General features: G+C 34.9%; 2 protein-coding genes across 2 annotated transcripts in view; both read left to right on the top strand.

Moving 5' to 3' along the window:
* Window positions 1–8,993, top strand: part of mfsd2aa (MFSD2 lysolipid transporter A, lysophospholipid a) — a 33,076-nt gene extending 24,083 nt beyond the window's left edge. The window contains exons 6-14 of the mRNA XM_056254988.1: window positions 608–777; window positions 867–957; window positions 3,622–3,743; window positions 4,218–4,301; window positions 4,597–4,680; window positions 4,762–4,874; window positions 7,218–7,361; window positions 8,358–8,537; window positions 8,675–8,993. Of these exons, the coding sequence (XP_056110963.1) occupies window positions 608–777; window positions 867–957; window positions 3,622–3,743; window positions 4,218–4,301; window positions 4,597–4,680; window positions 4,762–4,874; window positions 7,218–7,361; window positions 8,358–8,537; window positions 8,675–8,729 (1,043 nt within the window). The 3' untranslated portion in view covers window positions 8,730–8,993. The remainder of the gene's footprint in view (window positions 1–607; window positions 778–866; window positions 958–3,621; window positions 3,744–4,217; window positions 4,302–4,596; window positions 4,681–4,761; window positions 4,875–7,217; window positions 7,362–8,357; window positions 8,538–8,674) is intronic.
* Window positions 8,994–10,216: 1,223 nt separating this feature from the next.
* On the top strand, window positions 10,217–18,661 carry si:ch211-67f13.7 (uncharacterized protein LOC565426 homolog). The gene is made up of 8 exons (XM_056254884.1): window positions 10,217–10,750; window positions 10,843–10,955; window positions 13,637–13,740; window positions 14,608–14,782; window positions 14,853–14,970; window positions 15,084–15,169; window positions 15,327–15,415; window positions 17,901–18,661. The coding sequence occupies exons 1-8, from the start codon at window positions 10,283–10,285 to the stop codon at window positions 18,659–18,661; spliced, it is 1,914 nt and encodes a 637-aa protein (XP_056110859.1). The 5' UTR covers window positions 10,217–10,282.
* Window positions 18,662–19,403: the final 742 nt, after the last annotated feature.

The following is a 19,403-nucleotide window of genomic DNA, read 5'->3' as shown; positions in this document are numbered from 1 at the left end:
TGTACATGAAAATGAACCCTTTCGTTAAATATATGCACTATATTAGCCTGTATATTCATTATATTTTACTTAACCTGTTAGTGATGTCTTAATTATTTAATTTGTTTAAATAAAACTGTCCTGAAAATTACAACCACTGTGTAAATGTATAAATGAATTATAGTTCAACAACAAATTGGATTAAAAAATATATTTGCATAATTAGATTTAGAAGTTCATGCAAAAACTGCCTTATGAGCAGTTTAAATGTTTGTATACAATTTATGTGTTGGTCATTATATCTAAAAAATAAAATAGTAACTGAATTTAGGATAATAGTTTAGGCTCTATATTGTTAGGCTAACCTATAATATTATAGTAATGTGCAAGTAAGGGCTCCCAATATAGTTTATAGCATTAGCAGAGATAGTTTTTTTTTATCCTTAAACTTAATTATAATTGAATTCATTTAACGACTGAGACACAATTTGTTCAGTAAACCACTGTTTAATAAAAAAACAAAATTGGCCGATGCAAGATATGTACCGATCCCTCAGTTTTGTGTACCGTGTTTATTCCCAGCATACACAATTTGACTGGCTTATTTTCTGTTTTGTCTCTCTCTCAGGTATGACTATAGAGGTGTTTGGTACAGTAATTGGCACTGCCGTCCAGGGGCAGATTGTAGGCATGGCCAACGTCCCCTGCATTAACAACACAATCCTGAGCAACAGCTCCAATCACTCTGTGCATGGCAATAACTCTCAGATCTTAATGGACTATAGAATATTGAATGAGGTGAGGGGATTGTGGTATAAAGTAGAGGATGGTTTCAAATCTCATCCACACTCTGCACATGAATAATCATATCTTTCTCTCTTTTACAGAGGCGTGCATATATGATTGCATCTGCAGTCATAAGTTTGATCTACGTTCTGTGTGCTGTTGTGCTGTTTTTTGGAGTAAGAGAGCAGGACAGTGAGTTACTTCCCTTTGCATACACATTCACACTGAGTCAGTACAAAATGTGGAATATAAAAACATTCAAATAAAACAGAAAAAAGCCAGAGGCCATGATTTACATTGATTTTACAGCAAGGTACCAGTGATATAATGGTAATCGTTACTAGGGATGCACCGATATAAAACATTTGGCCGATACGATCATTCTTTATATTTGAAAGCCGATAACCGAAATATTGGCCGATAAATCAAAATCCAAACTCTGAAATACTTTAAGAGCCTGATTACAAAAACAAAAGGCTCACCTTGAAAAGCCATGTCCCAAACACTTCAACATAAATCACACACACTGGTTCAAACTAGGCTACTGTATTGTAAACGTTTTAAAATTAATTTTACACTCCTATGGCCAACTTTATAAAAACAAATGATAACACTTTACAGTTGGGTTTCATTTTGTTAGCATTAGTTAACATGAACCAACAATGAATGAACAATGCTTCTACAGGATTTATTAATCTTAGATGATTTTAATCTCAACATTTTTAAGATCCAAAGTTGTATCTGTTAACATTAGTTAATGCACTGTGAACTAACATGAACACAAATATTTTATTAACTAACATTAGCAAAGGCTATTGCTCTCTGTTAGTTCATGCTAGTTAATGCATTAACAAATGAGACCTTGTTGTAAAGTGATACTAAAAAATCTATTGCCTAACACAAAAAAATAAAAATAAAATACCTAAATAATGCAAACAAGTCATTGGACAACATTACTTAGGCTGCAAATAAAGAAAAAATGATTAAATGTGCATGTGCCATGGATAAATAAAATGAAACAGGAAATGATTTTAATCAAACCATATTGTTGATGAAGATAATACGAGAACATTAGTTATTAATAATAATAACGCATCAATGTTTTTGAAAAAAACATTCAGCGCGCAGAAGCTATAGATGATCACCAGTACAATGAAGCGCTGCGGGTTATTTAACTTAATGAAACACATCCTATATGAGATTAATAAGATATTTATACTACATAAACTTAATATTACAACTCATATCTACGCAAATGTACAAGTCATGGTGTAACTCTTCCTCATCTTTGGATCTTCACCAGTGTGACATCGTGTTTCAAGCAATCCAAACCCATCATGGCGAACAGCGCGCATCTGAAGTGTCTCAGCTGAAGGAAATAATAAATGTTCTGTTGGCTTTAATATATTGGCCTAATTTTCTTATCGGACCGATAACGATAACATTAAAAATGACCATTTATTGGCTGATATTGATATGTGGCTGATATATTGTGCATCTCCAATAGTTACATTACAGTTGAATTGTTCATTTGATTAACTAATGCTTTAGGTATCATGAACTAAAAATGAATAATACTTTTATAACATTTATTAATTTGGTTAATGTTCATTTCTCAAGTTGTTTAAATGAACATTAGTTAAAGTATTATGTTTTATATATATACACTACCGTTCAAAAGTTTGGGGTCGGTACGATTTTAAATACTTTTAGAAGAATTCTCTTCTGCTAACCATGGCTGTGCTTATTTGATTAAAAATACAACAAAAATCAGTTATAGTATTAAATATTATTCCAGTGTAAATCAGCTGTTTTCTGTGTGAATATATAGTAAAGTGTAATTTATTCCTGTGATCAAAGCTGAATTTTCAGCATCACCAGTGTCAGTGTCTTCAGTGTCAAATGATCCTTCACAAATCAGTATAATATGAGGATTTGATGCTCAAGAAACATTTATTATTATTATCAATGTTGAAACAGTTGTTGGTCTGTCAGTTGTACAGTTTTTTTGTTTTGTTTTTTGGATTCTTTGATGAATAGGAAGTTCAAAAGAACAGCATTTGTTTGAAATAGAATCTTTTGTAACATTATAAATGTCTTTACTGTCCTTGATAAATAAAAGTATTGATTTCTTTCCTCCAAAAAATAAAAATAAAATTCTCACTGACCCCAAACTTTTGAACGGTAGTGTATATATATATATATATATATATATATATATATATATATATATAACAATTCTTCTGTCGAGTTCATATAGTAATCTAACTCGAATTTCCCAACTTTTTTTGTTAAACTTTGACCTAAAATGTTTACTTGAAAGTCCCTCCTGAGATTAAGTTAATATTTAAATAATTTAACAACACATTCACATATGGTCATGGTTCTCTGATATTTAATCTTTTTATTAAATGTTTTATTTTGTTGATTTTTTTGGTAACCCTTTAGTTTAGGGTCCAATTCTCACTGTTAACTATTTGCTTATTATCATGCATATTACTAGGATATTGGCTGTTTATTAGCAATTATAAAGCACATATTAATGCCTTATTCTGCATGACCATATTCTACATCCCTTAACAACTTAACAACTACCTTATTAACTATTAATAAGCAGTAATTGGGAGTTTATTAAAAGCAAAGGTCATAGTTAATAATAGCTAGTAAATAGTGAGAATTGGACCCTAATCTAAAGTGGGACCTTTTTTTTAAATTTATTTTCATTTGACACTTTTAGGATTTAATTATTAGCTTTTCATTGATTCACAAACCCCAGTTTAGGAAACCCTTGTCTATTTTTATTAACATCGAATGTGTTTTTTGATGCATTTAATGATTTCCTTTTTCCTTTTTCAGATCAGGGTGGTTTAAAAGCACAAAAGCATGTGTCGTTTCAGACCGGTCTGCGGCTGGTAATAGGTCACGGGCCGTATGTGAAACTGGTGCTGGCCTTCCTCTTCACTTCTCTGGCCTTCATGGTAATAAAAAGATGTTGGTGTCTTTTAAATAGCATGCATGTTCGTTCGGATATGCTGAAATGTACTTATTTTAATTCCTTGATTTATGATGAGAGATATCCCAGATTCCACATTGTTTACAAAAGACGAAAATGTTTTCTTTTAACTGACAAATTCTCAGGCCATGAATGTCTGTGATAGTATGTTTAAGTGAAAGCAGTTTCTGGAACTGACCACGTCACAGCTCTGTTACAGAGATGGGCTATGTGTGTTAAAACAAAGAGAGCCACAGAGAGAGAGAGACAGAGAGACGCTGCCATGCAAGAGATTAGGTTTAGAATCACAGTCAGCATTAGGACAGGTCTGCGGTCAAAAGTGAAGTTCAGAATTGGTTTGAGATTGAAGTTGGGTTTGAAATGAAGACACTGTATGGACAATAATAATCAATCGTTTGAAGGAATCTCAGTTCGTCTGTCTGTTTTTTTTCTTTCTCAGCTGCTGGAGGGAAATTTTGCTTTGTTCATCAAATACACACTGGGATTCAGAGAGGATTTTCAGAACATCTTACTGGTCATCATGGTGAGAGTGTTTTCATCCGATCACTTGAATAAGTGTTTTTGTACGCTTCTAAATTGTTTGTTTTCGTGTTATAAGAGCACTCTCGGGTTTAGATGAGGTTAGCAGTCTCCATAGTGATGAAAGACATGCTTTTCTAGTTTAAAAAGCAGCATGACTTTGAGGCAACAGATGAAAAGACTTTTTAACTTCAGCAGTGTGTGCAGATGCACACTATTATCTGACTCTTGCATAATATGGTAATGAGGTTTTGTAGTGGTCAGACATAAATAAATGTTTGTGCAATTTGTCTTTCCAGCTGTCTGCCACTCTTACCATTCCCATGTGGCAGTGGTTCCTATGCCGATTTGGGAAAAAGACTGCTGTATACATTGGCATCACAGTGGGTATCTGATTGTCCTGTTGCGTTAGTGAGAGAAGTGTGCGACGGCAGTGATGATTAATCTTGTGTGTGTGTTTTTAGTGGGCGGTGCCTTTCATTATCCTGGTGGTGTGTGTAAAGAGTAGTCTCATCGTGTCCTACATCGTATCCATCGCAGCTGGTGCCAGTGTGGCAGCGGCCTTCCTCCTGCCCTGGTGAGTGTTTGTCTGTGGTGCACATAACAGAAACATTAAGTTTCAGAACAGAACTGAATATTTTCAGAGTATTTTTTTAAAAATCTTATTTAATCTATAGACCTTATGTAGCCACGCCCCTTTTCCGCGCGTAGTTATGAATGAACGGCTCGTTAAAAAAATTCCTAAGGTCTATTTGTTAAGACATATGCTTTACAATGCTTATCATAAACATTACAATGCTCATGATAACTTTCGTTAACTCTACAATAAGTAAATCAACTTCACCAGCTAATTACTCCTGGACAGCGATGCCATAGAAATATACAGAGCGACCGCAAAAACGGAAGTTCAAAGACAATATTCTAAAGATGGCGGCGCCCTCGTTTCTCTGGTGCATAAGGTCTATAGTAATGAACAGAAGAGAGAGATATAGGTAGGTTTGGCATGTGTTAACTTAAGTTGTGCTGTAGTCAAAGAGAAAGGAGACAGAGGTGTATTTCAGGATGTTTGCTAGTTGATATTAAAAGGAAGCATCTATAACAAAAGGCCATTAGAAATATGACTTCTTTAAAACCAACTGAATCATTGGGGAATATTTACATGCCTAAAATTAATACTCGCCAAGCCAAATGTAAGTAAAAATCGGCATTGGTAAGTAAATGAAATTGTTAGAATTCATAACAATTTACTGGGAAACTGGCAATTGACACAGTGCAATGTTGACAATACAAACGTGAACGACGCTCGGGACAGTTGACGGGACAGTGTTGCATCGTCATGAAAGTTTAAGCCTTGCCAATTAAAATTTTCAAGCGCAAGAAGATGCAAAAGGGAGCTCATTTCGTTACTCACGCACTGTGTAGGAAGTTTAGTGTGCGCACACATCCAAAGCAGATCTCTGAAAGCTGCGTTACAGACAGCGTGCAAATTCTGAGCTCTTTCACGTCGTCTTGCGTTTGAACGGACAAATTTGCGCAAAATTGTGAAAAAAAAAAGCTTGTCTCGGCAAGTATCCTAGTAAACTGTCAGTGAATGTAAAATCAGTCAAGAAAGAAAAGGCATGTGTACTATAAGTATATTGGATCCATGCATTCGTCTTAAAGTGACAGCAGCCTAATATTCCTGCTGCTGTCTGGGTTTTAATGTTAATTTTAAATTGTAACTTTAATAAGGATTAATCTATGTTTAATTTATACATTGAATAAAGTAATCAAATGTAAAATAACACTTGATAATCTTCAGTGGCTGTTATTGAAAACTACCATTACTTGTATTTTAATAACGATTTAAATTTATATTACTGTAGTTAGGCTAGTAGTTTTAGCTGTGGTATTGAAATGGCGATGGAGAATTTTTCATTTTCACTGGTATCTAAAATGTTGGTGTCATAACCTGTTTTTGCTTAAACAGTTTAATGGCTGGTACAAAATATGTATGGCCTGTAAGTTTTCTTAAAGGGATAGTTCACCCAAAAAAATTAAAATTCTGTCATTAATGACTTACCCTCGTCGTTCTAAACCTGTGAGACTTTCGTTTATCTTGGGAACACAAATGAAGATCTTTTTGATGAAATCTGAGAGCTTTCGGTCCCTCTATTGACAACTATGCAACTGACACTTTGATGCTTCACTGGATAGTTCATAAAGAGATCGTAAAACTAATCCATATGAATTGAGCGGTTTAGTCCAAATCTTCTGAAGAGACTCGATCGCTTTATATGATGAACAGATTTAATTTACCTTTGTTCAAATATAAACATTCATCAACTCACACATCAGTTGTGGTAAACGGAAGCTCAGGCATGTTCGCTTGTTGTGCGAGAACCAGTGAGGTTCATTCTCGTGTTACGCAGAATGTTTGAGCTTCTGCAAAACCAATGAAGTTCATTCTCGCGCATCAAGCAGGTTCGGTTGAGCTTCTGTTTATGTTTGCTGATCAATGTTTAAATATGAATAAAAGTCTAAATTAAATCTCGGCTGGAAATGATTCACATTTTCTGTATGGTATTCAAGTCAATCAGGAAAATGTTTAATATTTATGTTTAAAAACAACAAACTTTGTTAAACAAAAAGAACATTCATGAAAACAAATTAAGACATTATTTTATATATATTTTTCACATGCTTTTAATTGACAGGAAAGACATATATGAAGCAGTACAACTGTTTTCATGTGTTCCTCAGTCACAGGAGTAACTTGAATACATTCCCTAAAAAGTCATATGAAGTTGTTGATCATTTTATCAACTCGTGAATTTAGGAAACTAACACAACTGTTCCTGCGGACAGTTAAGGTTAATTAACTAAATTAACTTAATTATCTAAAGTTATTATTTCAGACATAAATGTGCTTCTGTTTCAGGTCCATGCTTCCAGATGTGGTAGATGATTTTAAAGTCCAGAATCCTACCTCTCAAGGCCATGAGGCTATTTTCTACTCCTTCTACGTTTTCTTCACCAAATTCGCCTCTGGAGTGTCGCTTGGAGTATCAACACTATCATTAAGGTAGCTCGTCCTTTTTGCGTCTGTATTAAAAAGCTCTTTCATGGGTTCGTGACAACAGATCATGATCTGGGTTTACAATCTGGCCTTCACATTTAAAGGAGAACTCCGGCGCAAAATGAACCTTTGGTCTAATTACACATTGGTACCTAGTCAACCGTTATCTGAGATTTGTTTTCATGATTATCGAATGTAAATAGTTTTATCTCTAAAAACAGTTTAGCCTATAAAGCTAGTATAACGCTAGTATATTGGGCATAGTGTAATGACAAATAAAAATCGCTTGTTAATACCACTAACAAGGCTGAAAATAGACCCACACTAACACTGTAGCATAATGAGGGTCCCTACCTTCAAACCGAAGCATTGAGAACTTTGTAAGTGTACAGATAGTTTAATAAGAAGATATTTTAAACATACAGTCAACTTCGCGTATACAGGCAGGAGCCATCTTTGAAATACAGTCTCTACCAGTCGATCTACGAACGCCGATCCAAGTGCGCTGGTGAGATGTGAACGAGCTATAAGTTGTGGTAAGGTGAGCGCGAACAGCAGGCTTGGATCGGCGTTCGTAGATCGACTGGTAAAGGCTGTATTTCAAAGATGGCTCCTGCCTGTATACGCGAAGTTGACTGTATGTTTAAAATATCTTCTTATTAAACTATCTGTACACTTACAAAGTTCTCAATGCTTCGGTTTGAAGGTAGGGACCCTCATTATGCTACCGTGCTAGTGTGGGTCTATTTTCAGCCTTGTTAGTGGTATTAACAAGCGATTTTTATTTGTCATTACACTATGCCCAATATACTAGCGTTATACTAGCTTTATAGGCTAAACTGTTTTTAGAGATAAAACTATTTACATTCGATAATCATGAAAACAAATCTCAGATAACGGTTGACTAGGTAACAATGTGTAATTAGACCAAAGGTTCATTTTGCGCCGGAGTTCTCCTTTAAGCTGCTCATGTTTTGGTTCTTTTGCTCTCCATCTCTTTAGCTTTGCAGGTTATGTGACGGGAGTTTGTGTTCAGTCTGATTCTGTGAATCTGACATTGAAGATGTTGGTGGCGGCTGCTCCTGTGGCACTTATAGCTCTGGGGCTGCTCATCTTTAAAACATATCCCATCGATGAAGAACGCAGGCAGAACAACAACAAACTGCTCCAGTTGCTGCTGCTGTAGGACATACACTTATGATTCTATCTGTATTTTTTTTTTTATATATTGAGAACCCTTGGGTCAAAAAAAGTCATGAATGCCACTTTAGTCATGCCAGCAATTAATATCTACTATTTTATCGTTTCTTACCTTGCAGGAGTGAAGAACAAGAGTCTGAGATGGAGGCATTGAAGCCTGATATCACAGCATGAAATGCCAGCGTGACTGTTCCTGCTCTGGCCTACAGAGGGTGCCAAAATACATCTTAACCACTGCAATGAGAGAAATCCTATCAGCTGAGCTTTCAGAGACAGAACTTTCCTCACTCAGCTGGTTAACCGACCAATGAGGGATGGAGGGGAACCCTTATATATCTGCACTGCTGTTATGACAGCTACTTATTTATACAACCATAACAACTATTTGCTGCTTTCAGTAACAGTTTCAGCTCTCCCTGGCCAACAAAGGGAGACTTGTGAGATGAAGTTCAAATCTACCATCTACTAATACATTGTTTTGTTGTAACTCTTTTTTTTTTTTATCTCATTTGATTCATATTTTGTTTTTTGAATGTAAAGGAAATGTTGAGTTGCGGTTTTTCGAGGACATAGTTCCTCAATGTGGTGAAGAATTGTTGGTTTGTTTTTGCACTGGGGGTAAACAAAAAAACTTTCCATTTCTTTAAATAACACATGAAGTCATTGTGCCTGTGTAGGGCAGTTTATTAGCCTGAGGAAGATTTTTTTATGGTTCAGTATTTATTTATAGTGCCTTCTATTGAGATTTTCAGAAACTTGATCAAATGAGTTTATAGTATTTATTTAGCACAAGTAAAATTCTAGTCACAGCTCATAATAGTGTCAATTACCTGAATCTGCAGCTGTGCCAAATAGCCAGTAACTGATTAATAGAATGTTTAGATTCAATATTTTATTGTTCATTGGTGAAGTATTTTTTCTTGCATGAAATGTAAGTATTTCTGTACGTTTGTGTTTTTTTTTCTGTGGTAAAAACGTGATTGTGCACATAAAGAAGCAGTCTTGGCTGTTTCACAGACTGGATAATGACTGAATTTAAAGATGGTGCTGTAAGGTTTTCATTCATGCTCTGTCTAGAGGGATGTGGTAGATGGCTCATGTGCTGTAATATTATAGACCTGCAGTTTACTTCTCTCTATAAACTCTGAGATGAAATGCAAAAATCTTTGTTCAGCAGCACAACGTGTCTGTAGACAAAAGATTTATTGGGAGATTATTATTTTTTTCCGTCAAGACCACAAACGCCACCAGAACATTACACAACTGCAAAATGTACAATATGTCTATACATTGTATTGTGGTAAACGTACTGACGTTGTGTTATTTATATTGTGCTTATTAAATATGTGTGTAGGCCTATTGTAAATACTGACACACTTTCAAAAACTTTTTTGGTCTGACAACCTGGCCAAAAATTGTCTACTCAATTTGGCATGTTTCATTCTGTTGTCATCACAAATAAAACAATTGACTCCAAGCACAACTACGCAATATGATTAAAAGTAAGTCTTTCAAATTATTATTATTATTATTATTTTTAATAATGTATGGGCGCCCTCTAATGGCCAATACTGCATAGTGCGAGCGGAAATCAATTATAGATGACCAATCACATCTGATGAATACCAAATGAACCTTTCTCAAAGGGCCTTTTTGATTGTCTAGTTTAAACCTGAAGGATAAAGGATACGTAAAGCACAAGCAAAATTTACTTATAGATAATTGATATGAAAGTGAACAGCATCACTCGCCTAGTTCTAGGTTCGATTCTTGTCATTTTCTCCAGACCAGCATTATTGAATAGTGGCGTATCTTTATCAGATGAGAGAGTCGATCGCCCACACACAGCACGCGAGAAACACCCTGGGAAACTTGTAGTGAGCGATCCATTCACAAACACGCCGGACTTGACGCGCCAGAGATCGGTGCCTGTCCTGCGGATCCGGGGCAGAACACCTGCGAGGAGGATCCCACCTGGCCCAGATTACCTGCCCAAATTCACCCGCCTCCCGGACGTGTCGGTGATTTGCTCGAGCAGCAGTTTCGTCTTAAGGGTGAAGAAGATTTTCTACGGTTTCTCGGCCGCCGCAGAGGAGCTGACGCTCGGAGAAACCTGCAAAAGCAACGGGGTCGTTGAGCCGCATAAAGACTTGCTCTTCACATACGCGCTCACGGACTGTCAGGGTGAACAACAGGTGATTGTCATCGTCATTTTCAAAAGAATCTAGGAATCTCTGTTGTCTATCATCATTGCCAAATAATGACATGACTCATCTCCAAATGAAAGGTGTTTCCTGATTACGTAGTGTACAAGTATGTCCTTCACTACGTGCCACTCTTACACCAAAACCCGTTCATTCACCGCAGAGTGAACGTCGGCGTGGAATGTCGATATAAAAGGTAATAAAAGGTCGTGTTTTGGTTTTGAGTCGGTTCACTAAAAAGTAATGAAACATTATGAAACATTTCAGTTCTGTTTTTTACAAATACATTTTTGTACTTTTAATTAGCTACGAGGCTATTTTTATTTTATTAAACATTTTTTTTTTTATCCGGGTTTGAATAAAAATGGAAGCCCGTTTCCGCCATAAATAAGTAATAATAATGCATAAATTATTTAATTCATAAAAAAAAAGTCATAAATGAGAAACTTTATCGTAATATTAACATCTTGTAAGTAATAATGAGAAACTTTCTCATAATAATGACTTAACATCTCCATAATAATGAGAAACTTTCTCGTAATTATGACTTAACATCTCCATAATAATGAGAAACTTTATCGTAATAATGACTTATATTCTCCATAATAATGAGAAACTTTCTCGATGACTTATATTCTCCTGATATTCTCCATAGATATTCTCGCACTTCTACGCATGCGCACAGCAGTGGAGTAGAAGGGAGTGTCACGGTATAGCGACATCCGCTGGTCAAAGCCGTACGTGTAAATGCATCATAGCAAACATGGCACGCTCTGCAGTGAATCTAACATTAATGATAAATTATCAGTATATGAGACAGGCTTCCATACTAGATAATCTTTTATTCATTTGTAATATTCATTTGTATTTTTGTGTATGAACAAGCAGCAACACAGAAGGGTGATCCATGGATTTCAATTAGATGGAGGAATGATACAGCACCTTTCCAAATCTGTTAGAACGCATCATCTGGAAATTTGTGTACAAACATATTTTCAAGCAGTTTTGTTATTGCATAAGGTTCCGATCATAGCCTACAGAACGCGCTCTTCATTCCACTGCGCTGCTTTTTCGTTACTTTTCTAGGCAAACGCGCACTAGACGGAAGTTGTGCTCGCGTCTTTTTTTAATTTTTTACTGAACAAATATAACAGCAAATACAGTTACATCTCAAAACAGAATTAAACAACAACAATACAAATATAAACAGTAGACAAAAAGCCAGTAAAAGCAAGTAAAGTAAAAAGCAAGTAAAATGGAAAAGTACGGAAGATATACTGATGCTTTTTAATTGATTATTTAATGATAGGCTACTACAGATTGCATTTCGTAGATCACACTGACTTTAATGAAAACAACTGTTTTGCAGAGCGTGCCATGTTTGCTGTGATGCATTTACACGGCTTTGACCAGCGGATGTGGCTGAGTATTACGATAAAGTTTCTCATTATTATGACATCTTTTTTTTTTTTACAAGTATTTAAAAAAAAAAAGAAGAGATACCTTACCAGTTTTACTATTATTCTTTAAAGAGTTCAAATTATTAGGCTATATTATCAAATAATTGATAAATAAATAAATATACAATAATCAATGTAGAAAATATTAGTATTAAATGTAGATAGACTAATTCCTAAGCATCTTAATCATGCATTTTTTCATAGTGTTTTAAGAGCAAAATTCAAGCACTTTCCCTTTTTTATAATTATTTTGTATATATAAATACGTATAGCATGTATGTGTTTAAGAAAAATGTGTTGTTTATATATGAGATATTTATAAAACTATTTATAAAATATTTATATATGTATAAATAATATATATATATATATATATAATTATGTATAAATGTATATGTAATGTATATAAACTAAATGCAAATATTTTCATAAATAAATAAATAAATATATATATATATATATATATATATATATGTATGTGTGTGTGTGTGTGTGTGTGTGTGTGTGTATGTGTGTGTATTTATATATACAAAATAATTATACACCATACACACACATATATTGTGTGTACTGTGATATAAATGATATAATATATTACACAAAGAGCTAAATAAAAAAATAAATAATTTTGAATCTAAATGTGCCAGGCAAAAACATTAGAGGATGCAAGAACGCAATAAAAGAAAGTTAAACACTAAATTTATCCCCAAAAAAAATTAAATAGATGAGACATTTAACTAAAGTAAAACAATTTGTTGTGATCCGTATTGTTAAATTTGGTAAAATCATTGAAGGTCAGCATCAAAGAAGACACTGGTATTAAAAATGCAAACACATTTTCAAACCTTGAAAACATAACAGTTAAGCACTTTCCAAGCTTTCCAAACTCTGTATGAACATCTTAATTATGATGTTAATTGAAGTTAAGAAAGCAGTTGTAACCACAGGCAGACTCTTGATGACCAACAGAGGCTCGTAAGAGATAACCGAATCGAACAGAAACCATGACACTTTTAGGTTCTGTTTATTTTATTATTACATTTTACATTATAATACGTTTTTTGTTCAAGTGGTTCTGCATACATTATCATTTGGATTCATGAATTAAACAAGGAAGCAATTTGTTGATTGTAAGATTTCTTATTTCAATAGTAAAAACAAAGAGTTCATAAAAGGCACAATCCACATTAACTCATTCACAAATCATTCCAAAAAGTTTTTAAAAAGGCACAATTATGAAATTATTTTGTCATGTAGGCTTAGAGGTAAAAATAATTATGATTTGACAAATTAAGTAATTTCATAATCGTAAAAATAATTATGATTTGACAAATTAAGTAATTTCATAATCTTTTATGACTGTTTTTCATTCCAGTCCAGGATGAGGAGAAACACTGTTCTGTTGTTTGTTATTTAGGAACCATCATGTGCACCGTCTGACCATGAGCCCGACGTGGCAGACACCATTGCGCAAAGTCATCAGGAGCCGATCTGGTGACTTTCAGATTCAGCTGATGGACGGTGAGCAATTTTTGTTGTTTAAAAAGAAAGGAAAAGGAACACATTATCATTATGCATTAATAACTTGTATCACATTTTTTACCTGTCTGCATCACTTGACAGAGAAACATCACATATCTTCAATACAAAGGTTTTTTTTTCTTGAAAGTTTATATGTATATGTATGTATGTATATATATATATATATATATGTACATGCATACAGTACTGTGCAAAAGTCTTAGGCACGTTAGTATTTTCACCAGAAAAAAAATGTTTTTTAGCCAGTTACACTATCTTTTGCTGTAGTGTGTCAGTAGGAACTATCAGTTCCAGAACTATCTGTTGTCAGACTCCGTGTGCATACAAAAAACGTATTTTTACAATTAATGGCAAAAGGAATGTTTGGAAATGTAAACGGATATTTCCAACTGACACACTACAGCAAAATCTATAAATAATTTTGTTCTCATTTGTAAGTCGCTTTGGATAAAAGCGTCTGCTAAATGAATAAATGTAAATAACTGGTCTAAAACCATTTTTTTTTCTGGTGAAAATTGTGCCTAAGATTAAAACCTTCTTTTTTTTCACAATATGAATCAAATATGTATAGAAAAGTCAAATATTTTGTATAATTGAGCTATAAACATGCTTAACTAACTTGCTCAAAAAGATTGTCTTCAAACTGTTACCAGCCAAGCATATTTAGAAGCTTTTTATTTTACATTCCATTACTTGCACAGACATAACCCCATAACCACAGCCAAAACCTTGTTTTTAATCTAACCCTGATTTAATCCGTAAACTTGTTCTCTTTCATGGTGATTGTAAAATGATGCTGGTGGTCTTATGTAATGTATGGCTGTTGTGTGTTTGCCTGTGCTGTAGACTCCTGGTCTTCTCCAGTCAGGTCTGCTGTGTACCTGCTGGGTCAGAATGTGAACGTGCAGATCTCCACTCGACATCATTACTCTGGGGTCAAGCTTTTTATCAACAGCTGTTATGTGGCTACCGTTAACACCTTGAGTCAAGACACCAAATACAGCATCATAGACAATTACGGGTGAGTGGAGCAAAACGCTGACTTTGTGGAAGATTTATCAGATGCAAAACTTTCTCACACACACATCCAGGTGTTTACGGGAAAGCCGGATAAATTCAGGTGCTTCAAGATTCAGGTTCTCCAGGGCGGACAATGTTGTTCAGTTCTCATTTGGTGCTTTCCAATTCACTGAGGCTCCAGATGCCCAGGTGTGTTTATAAGCTTGGTTCTTTTCTCACCGCCGGTGAAACATTTTGAAGACAAAGCATAAGCAATGCTGTAGTGTGCGTTATGATGTGTTCATTGTGTTGATTTGCTCTAGGTCTCACTCCATTGTGAGCTCTCTGTGTCAGGAGGAGGCCCTAGTCCAACGCAGAAGTCATGTTTTTACAGGCACCCAGACAAAAGGTTAACAAGACTTCACATCTGCCTCAGTGTTATAAAGATCATGAATCACTCTTTTAACACTACCATTCCATTCCACACCACTTAATTCTCTAAATATCCGGTAAATTCATGGCTTCCATGACAGATGTTGACTTTAAAGATTCGTCTTCTTCACTAGATGGATCTCTGTGTTTGGGCAAGATTCTGTCTGTGACTGCTGTGACTCTGTCTGCAATCAGACTAAAACCAAACGAAAAATTCATGAAGGTAAGTATATAAAAAGCATAAGCACGAACATAAATAAATAATCAATCTGAGTATTCATACGCTAAAAAAAACCAAAAACATTAAAAACTTGTAAATTCACATTACTTTGGTGTGTAGGTTAAAAAAGTCTATTACTGGAAAGATGAAAAAGCCTGCACATGATATCCATGGAAGAATGTTTCGAGAATAATTATTACAAGGCAAAAAAAAGTACCAAATGTAACACAACTGTATTTTAGTATTATTTATATACTATTATAGTATTTATTAATGTTTTGGCCTAACTGATGCTTTTCAACAATCGAGAAAAATAGAAAAAAGTCAATAAATCAATTTTGTTTCGACGTGTTAAGAAATATCAAGATGAGAACAGACAAAAATATTTCTTACTATAATAATAGCTAAGTATAGTAATAAATAATATAAAAGTATAATATAACAGTACAGTGCCCTCCACTAATATTGGCACCCTTGGTAAATATGAGCAAAGGCGGCTTTGTAAATAAATCTGCATTGTTTATCCTTTTGATCTTTCATTAAAAAAATTTTCTCTGGTTCACGTTGCCACAATTATTGGCACCCAATTTTTGCAACCTCCTTTTGCCAAGAGCTCTGAGTCTTCTCCTATAATGCCTGATGAGTTTGGAGAATCTGACAAGAGATCAGAGATAATTCCTCCAAACAGAATCTCTCCAGATCCTTCAGATTTCCAGCTCCATGTTGCTCTTCTCTTCAGTTCAGCCCACTCATTTTCTGTAGGGTTCAGGTCAGGAGACTGGGACGGCCATGGCAGAAGCTTCATTTTGTGCTCAGTGACCCATTATTGTGTTGATTTTGATGTTTGTTTTGGATCATTATCCTGATGGAAGATCCAACCATGGCTCTTTACAAGTTTTCGATCAGGTTTTGATTTTTTTTTTATCTGTTGGTATTTGCTAGAATCCATGATACCATGTATCTGAACAAGAAGTCTAGAACCTCCATCAAAAAAATAGGCCCACAACATTTTTGAGTTTCATCTGACCATAGAATCTGGTCCCTTTTGAAGTGCCAGTTGTGTCTGAAAAATGAATATGCTGGAGATTCTTTTTGGATGAGCGAGGAGGATTTTTCTTGAAACCCTCCTCCCAAACTTGTGGTGATGTATGGGTTGTTTGAATGTTTTTAATTGTTGGCTTTCTGACCCCAAGACTCAACCAATCTCTGCAATTCTCCATCTGTGATCCTTGGAGAGTCTTTGGCCACTCAAACTTTCCTTCTCGCTGTACATTAGACTATATAGACACATGTCGTCTTCCAGGCAGATTCATCACATCTTTAGTTGATTGGAACTTCTTAATTATTGCCCTGATGGTGGAAATGGGGATTTTCATGCTTTAGCTATTTTCTTATACAGCCACTTTTTATTTTGTGAAGCTCAACAATCTTTTACTGCACATCAACTATATTCTTTGGTTTTACTCATTGTGATGGATGATTAAGGGAATTTGGCCTTTGTGTTTCCTCATATTTATACTATATGTCAGCCATGACTTCCTGTTACATATTTTACTTTTTTTTTTTTTTTTTACCAGGATGACCAGGAGCATGAGATTGTCCAGCCATGACTTGACTTCCTGTTACAGATGGATGAGTATAAATATGAGGAAACAAAGGAAACACAAAGGCCAAATTCCCTTAATCATCCATCACAATGAGTAAAACCAAATATATATGTGTGTGTGTAGATATAATACAGCAATAATTAAAACAGTACTAAGAAAGAAGGGCAAAGAGAAAGAGAGCGATAACAATACAATCACTACCAACTGGCAGGGGAAAAAAATGTCTTGTGCTCTTCTTATTAATATTTCAGGGGAGAAGAAAGTTTTTTGATATTTTGAGTTAGCTTTTATTTTTATATTTTCAGTTAAAAAAATTAAGTTGTAGTAATATTGTTGTGCTTTTTTCCATTATTATTATTATTATTGTCTATTAGCTTTATCAATTTTTTTTAGGTTTAGTAATTTTAGTACTTCAACCTCAATGTATTTATTTCAGTCTAGGCAACATTTAAAAAAAATCATGTTTCTTTATTTCAGTTTTTCATCTAATATTTATATTTTATTTTATTTGAGCTTTATATCTATTAGTTTTAGTTAACAATAACAACACTGATTGTGATTGACATAGTCATTAGCACACAAACAGTTAAATCTTAATATCTTTTATTAGAATTTATTTATGTAGATATCATGAGCTGACCTTTTCTATTTGCTTCCTTTAATTGTACTATTTTGGTCTCAAATTATTCAGCATTTCATACATTTATTATAGGTCCAAGGTTGTAGCTCTAAAACTTTAATAAGTACTTGGTAAAATGTTGGGGTTTTAGGTTAACTTGTTAAATTAGTACACAGGAAACGACAGCTCTTTTGTGCTGTGTAATAAAGGTCATTGAGAAAATAAAAGTCTTGACCTCTCCTCTCTTTTTTCTGTGCATCAGGGTTCGTAAGCAGTGATCAAGTACTCTTCTCTGACACGTCTCCTCTCTCAACTCTGCCTTCCTCAACTTTAAACTCCACTCTCATGACTTCTAGAAATGATGACGCCATCTGGTTTGAAGCCAAACTGGCCAAAGAGCCCCAGTGGTCCTACACACACAAGGACTTTGTTGCCTCTGTTACCCTGATTTCTTCTGAGGAGGACCATGCTAAGATACCGCATGAGTCTCGCACAAGCACAGTGGAACTCCTAGAGGAGGAAAGGGAAGAGAACGAGGAAGAGAAACACGGGGAGGTGGAAATTTTGATGGATATCAGTAAGAGCTTTGTGGGATCTGAAAGGCCAGATTTAGACTCCATGGAGCAGTTTGAGGTTGAATCCTTGAGCTGGTCTGGAGAGAGGAAGATGCAGGATATGAATAAGGGTCTGAGTTACTGGCCTAAGAAAGTTCCGAGAGTAGAAGTTTCCATGAAGACATCAGTTATGATGGTCAATGAAACCATGAAGCAGCAATCCACAACGAATGAATCAGCAGTGGGTGACGGGCAGCGTCATGAGGTGTTGCTGCCGTCCTTTATCTCAGAGGAAACGGATAAGGTGGATGAAAATTCTTCGGAAAATAAACAGGAAGGTTTGGATTTCCTTTTAATTCCATCGTTTGAAGATACGTCAGAGTTTCAGGTTGGATCTGATGAGCTGGTGGAGCAGGGTCTTGTGACAAAACTAGATCTTAAGCAAGACTCAGATGATTATTATGATTAAATGCATGTATTTTTTGTTTGTTTTGATGAATAAACCAAAGAATCCCATAAAGCTCAATAATCAACTAGTATTTCATGAAAGTCTTGTTTTTGACCGATAAGCTGTGAATTGAGGGAGGTTAAATTACTTTTGTTACATGGTTTCCTGGTTTCTATTATAATGCCCTTTCATTCATTATGTTAAAACAAAACATTTCGATGCTTGAATCCAAACATCCTGTTAATTGTGATCTTTACGGACAGTATGAAGAACTTCTACTAATGTCATCATGATTCTTGCACATGTTTGGTCTTGCTGTCTGTATGTCTGCTGACATTGCAAGGCTTCAGGGCAAAGTCAGACTAAATATTTTCATTCTGATGGAACATTTTTTTCACATATTGAATTTAACCGTTGTGAATATAAAAGACATATTGTGTTTCCCACAGCCACACTAGCCTTTTCATGTGTCGTAATCTCTGTGGGAAAGAACTGGTTGTGTGTGTATAGCCATTGTTCCTGGATCAATTCCTTCTGATTAAGTGGTTTTCATTTAGAACTAGCAGATGTCATTTTAGAAAAGAAAATGTCCTACATAGACTGTCAAGTACTTTCGTAGAGAAAAGTCTTTCCTTTCTTGCCAATGAAGCTCAATAGGCAGAGTTCCAGAAATCAAAATAAGACTATTGAACAAAGCAACAAAGCTGAGATGCCTGCAGGACATCTGACCATCTCGTTTTAACCAATGATCTCATTTGCAGGT

The sequence above is a fragment of the Rhinichthys klamathensis genome, unplaced genomic scaffold, assembly GCF_029890125.1.
Source record: "Rhinichthys klamathensis goyatoka isolate OS25496 unplaced genomic scaffold, OSU_Roscu_1.1 h1tg000115l_1, whole genome shotgun sequence".
Taxonomy (NCBI): Eukaryota; Metazoa; Chordata; class Actinopteri; order Cypriniformes; family Leuciscidae; genus Rhinichthys; species Rhinichthys klamathensis.
This window is presented reverse-complemented; position numbering and strand designations above follow the sequence as displayed.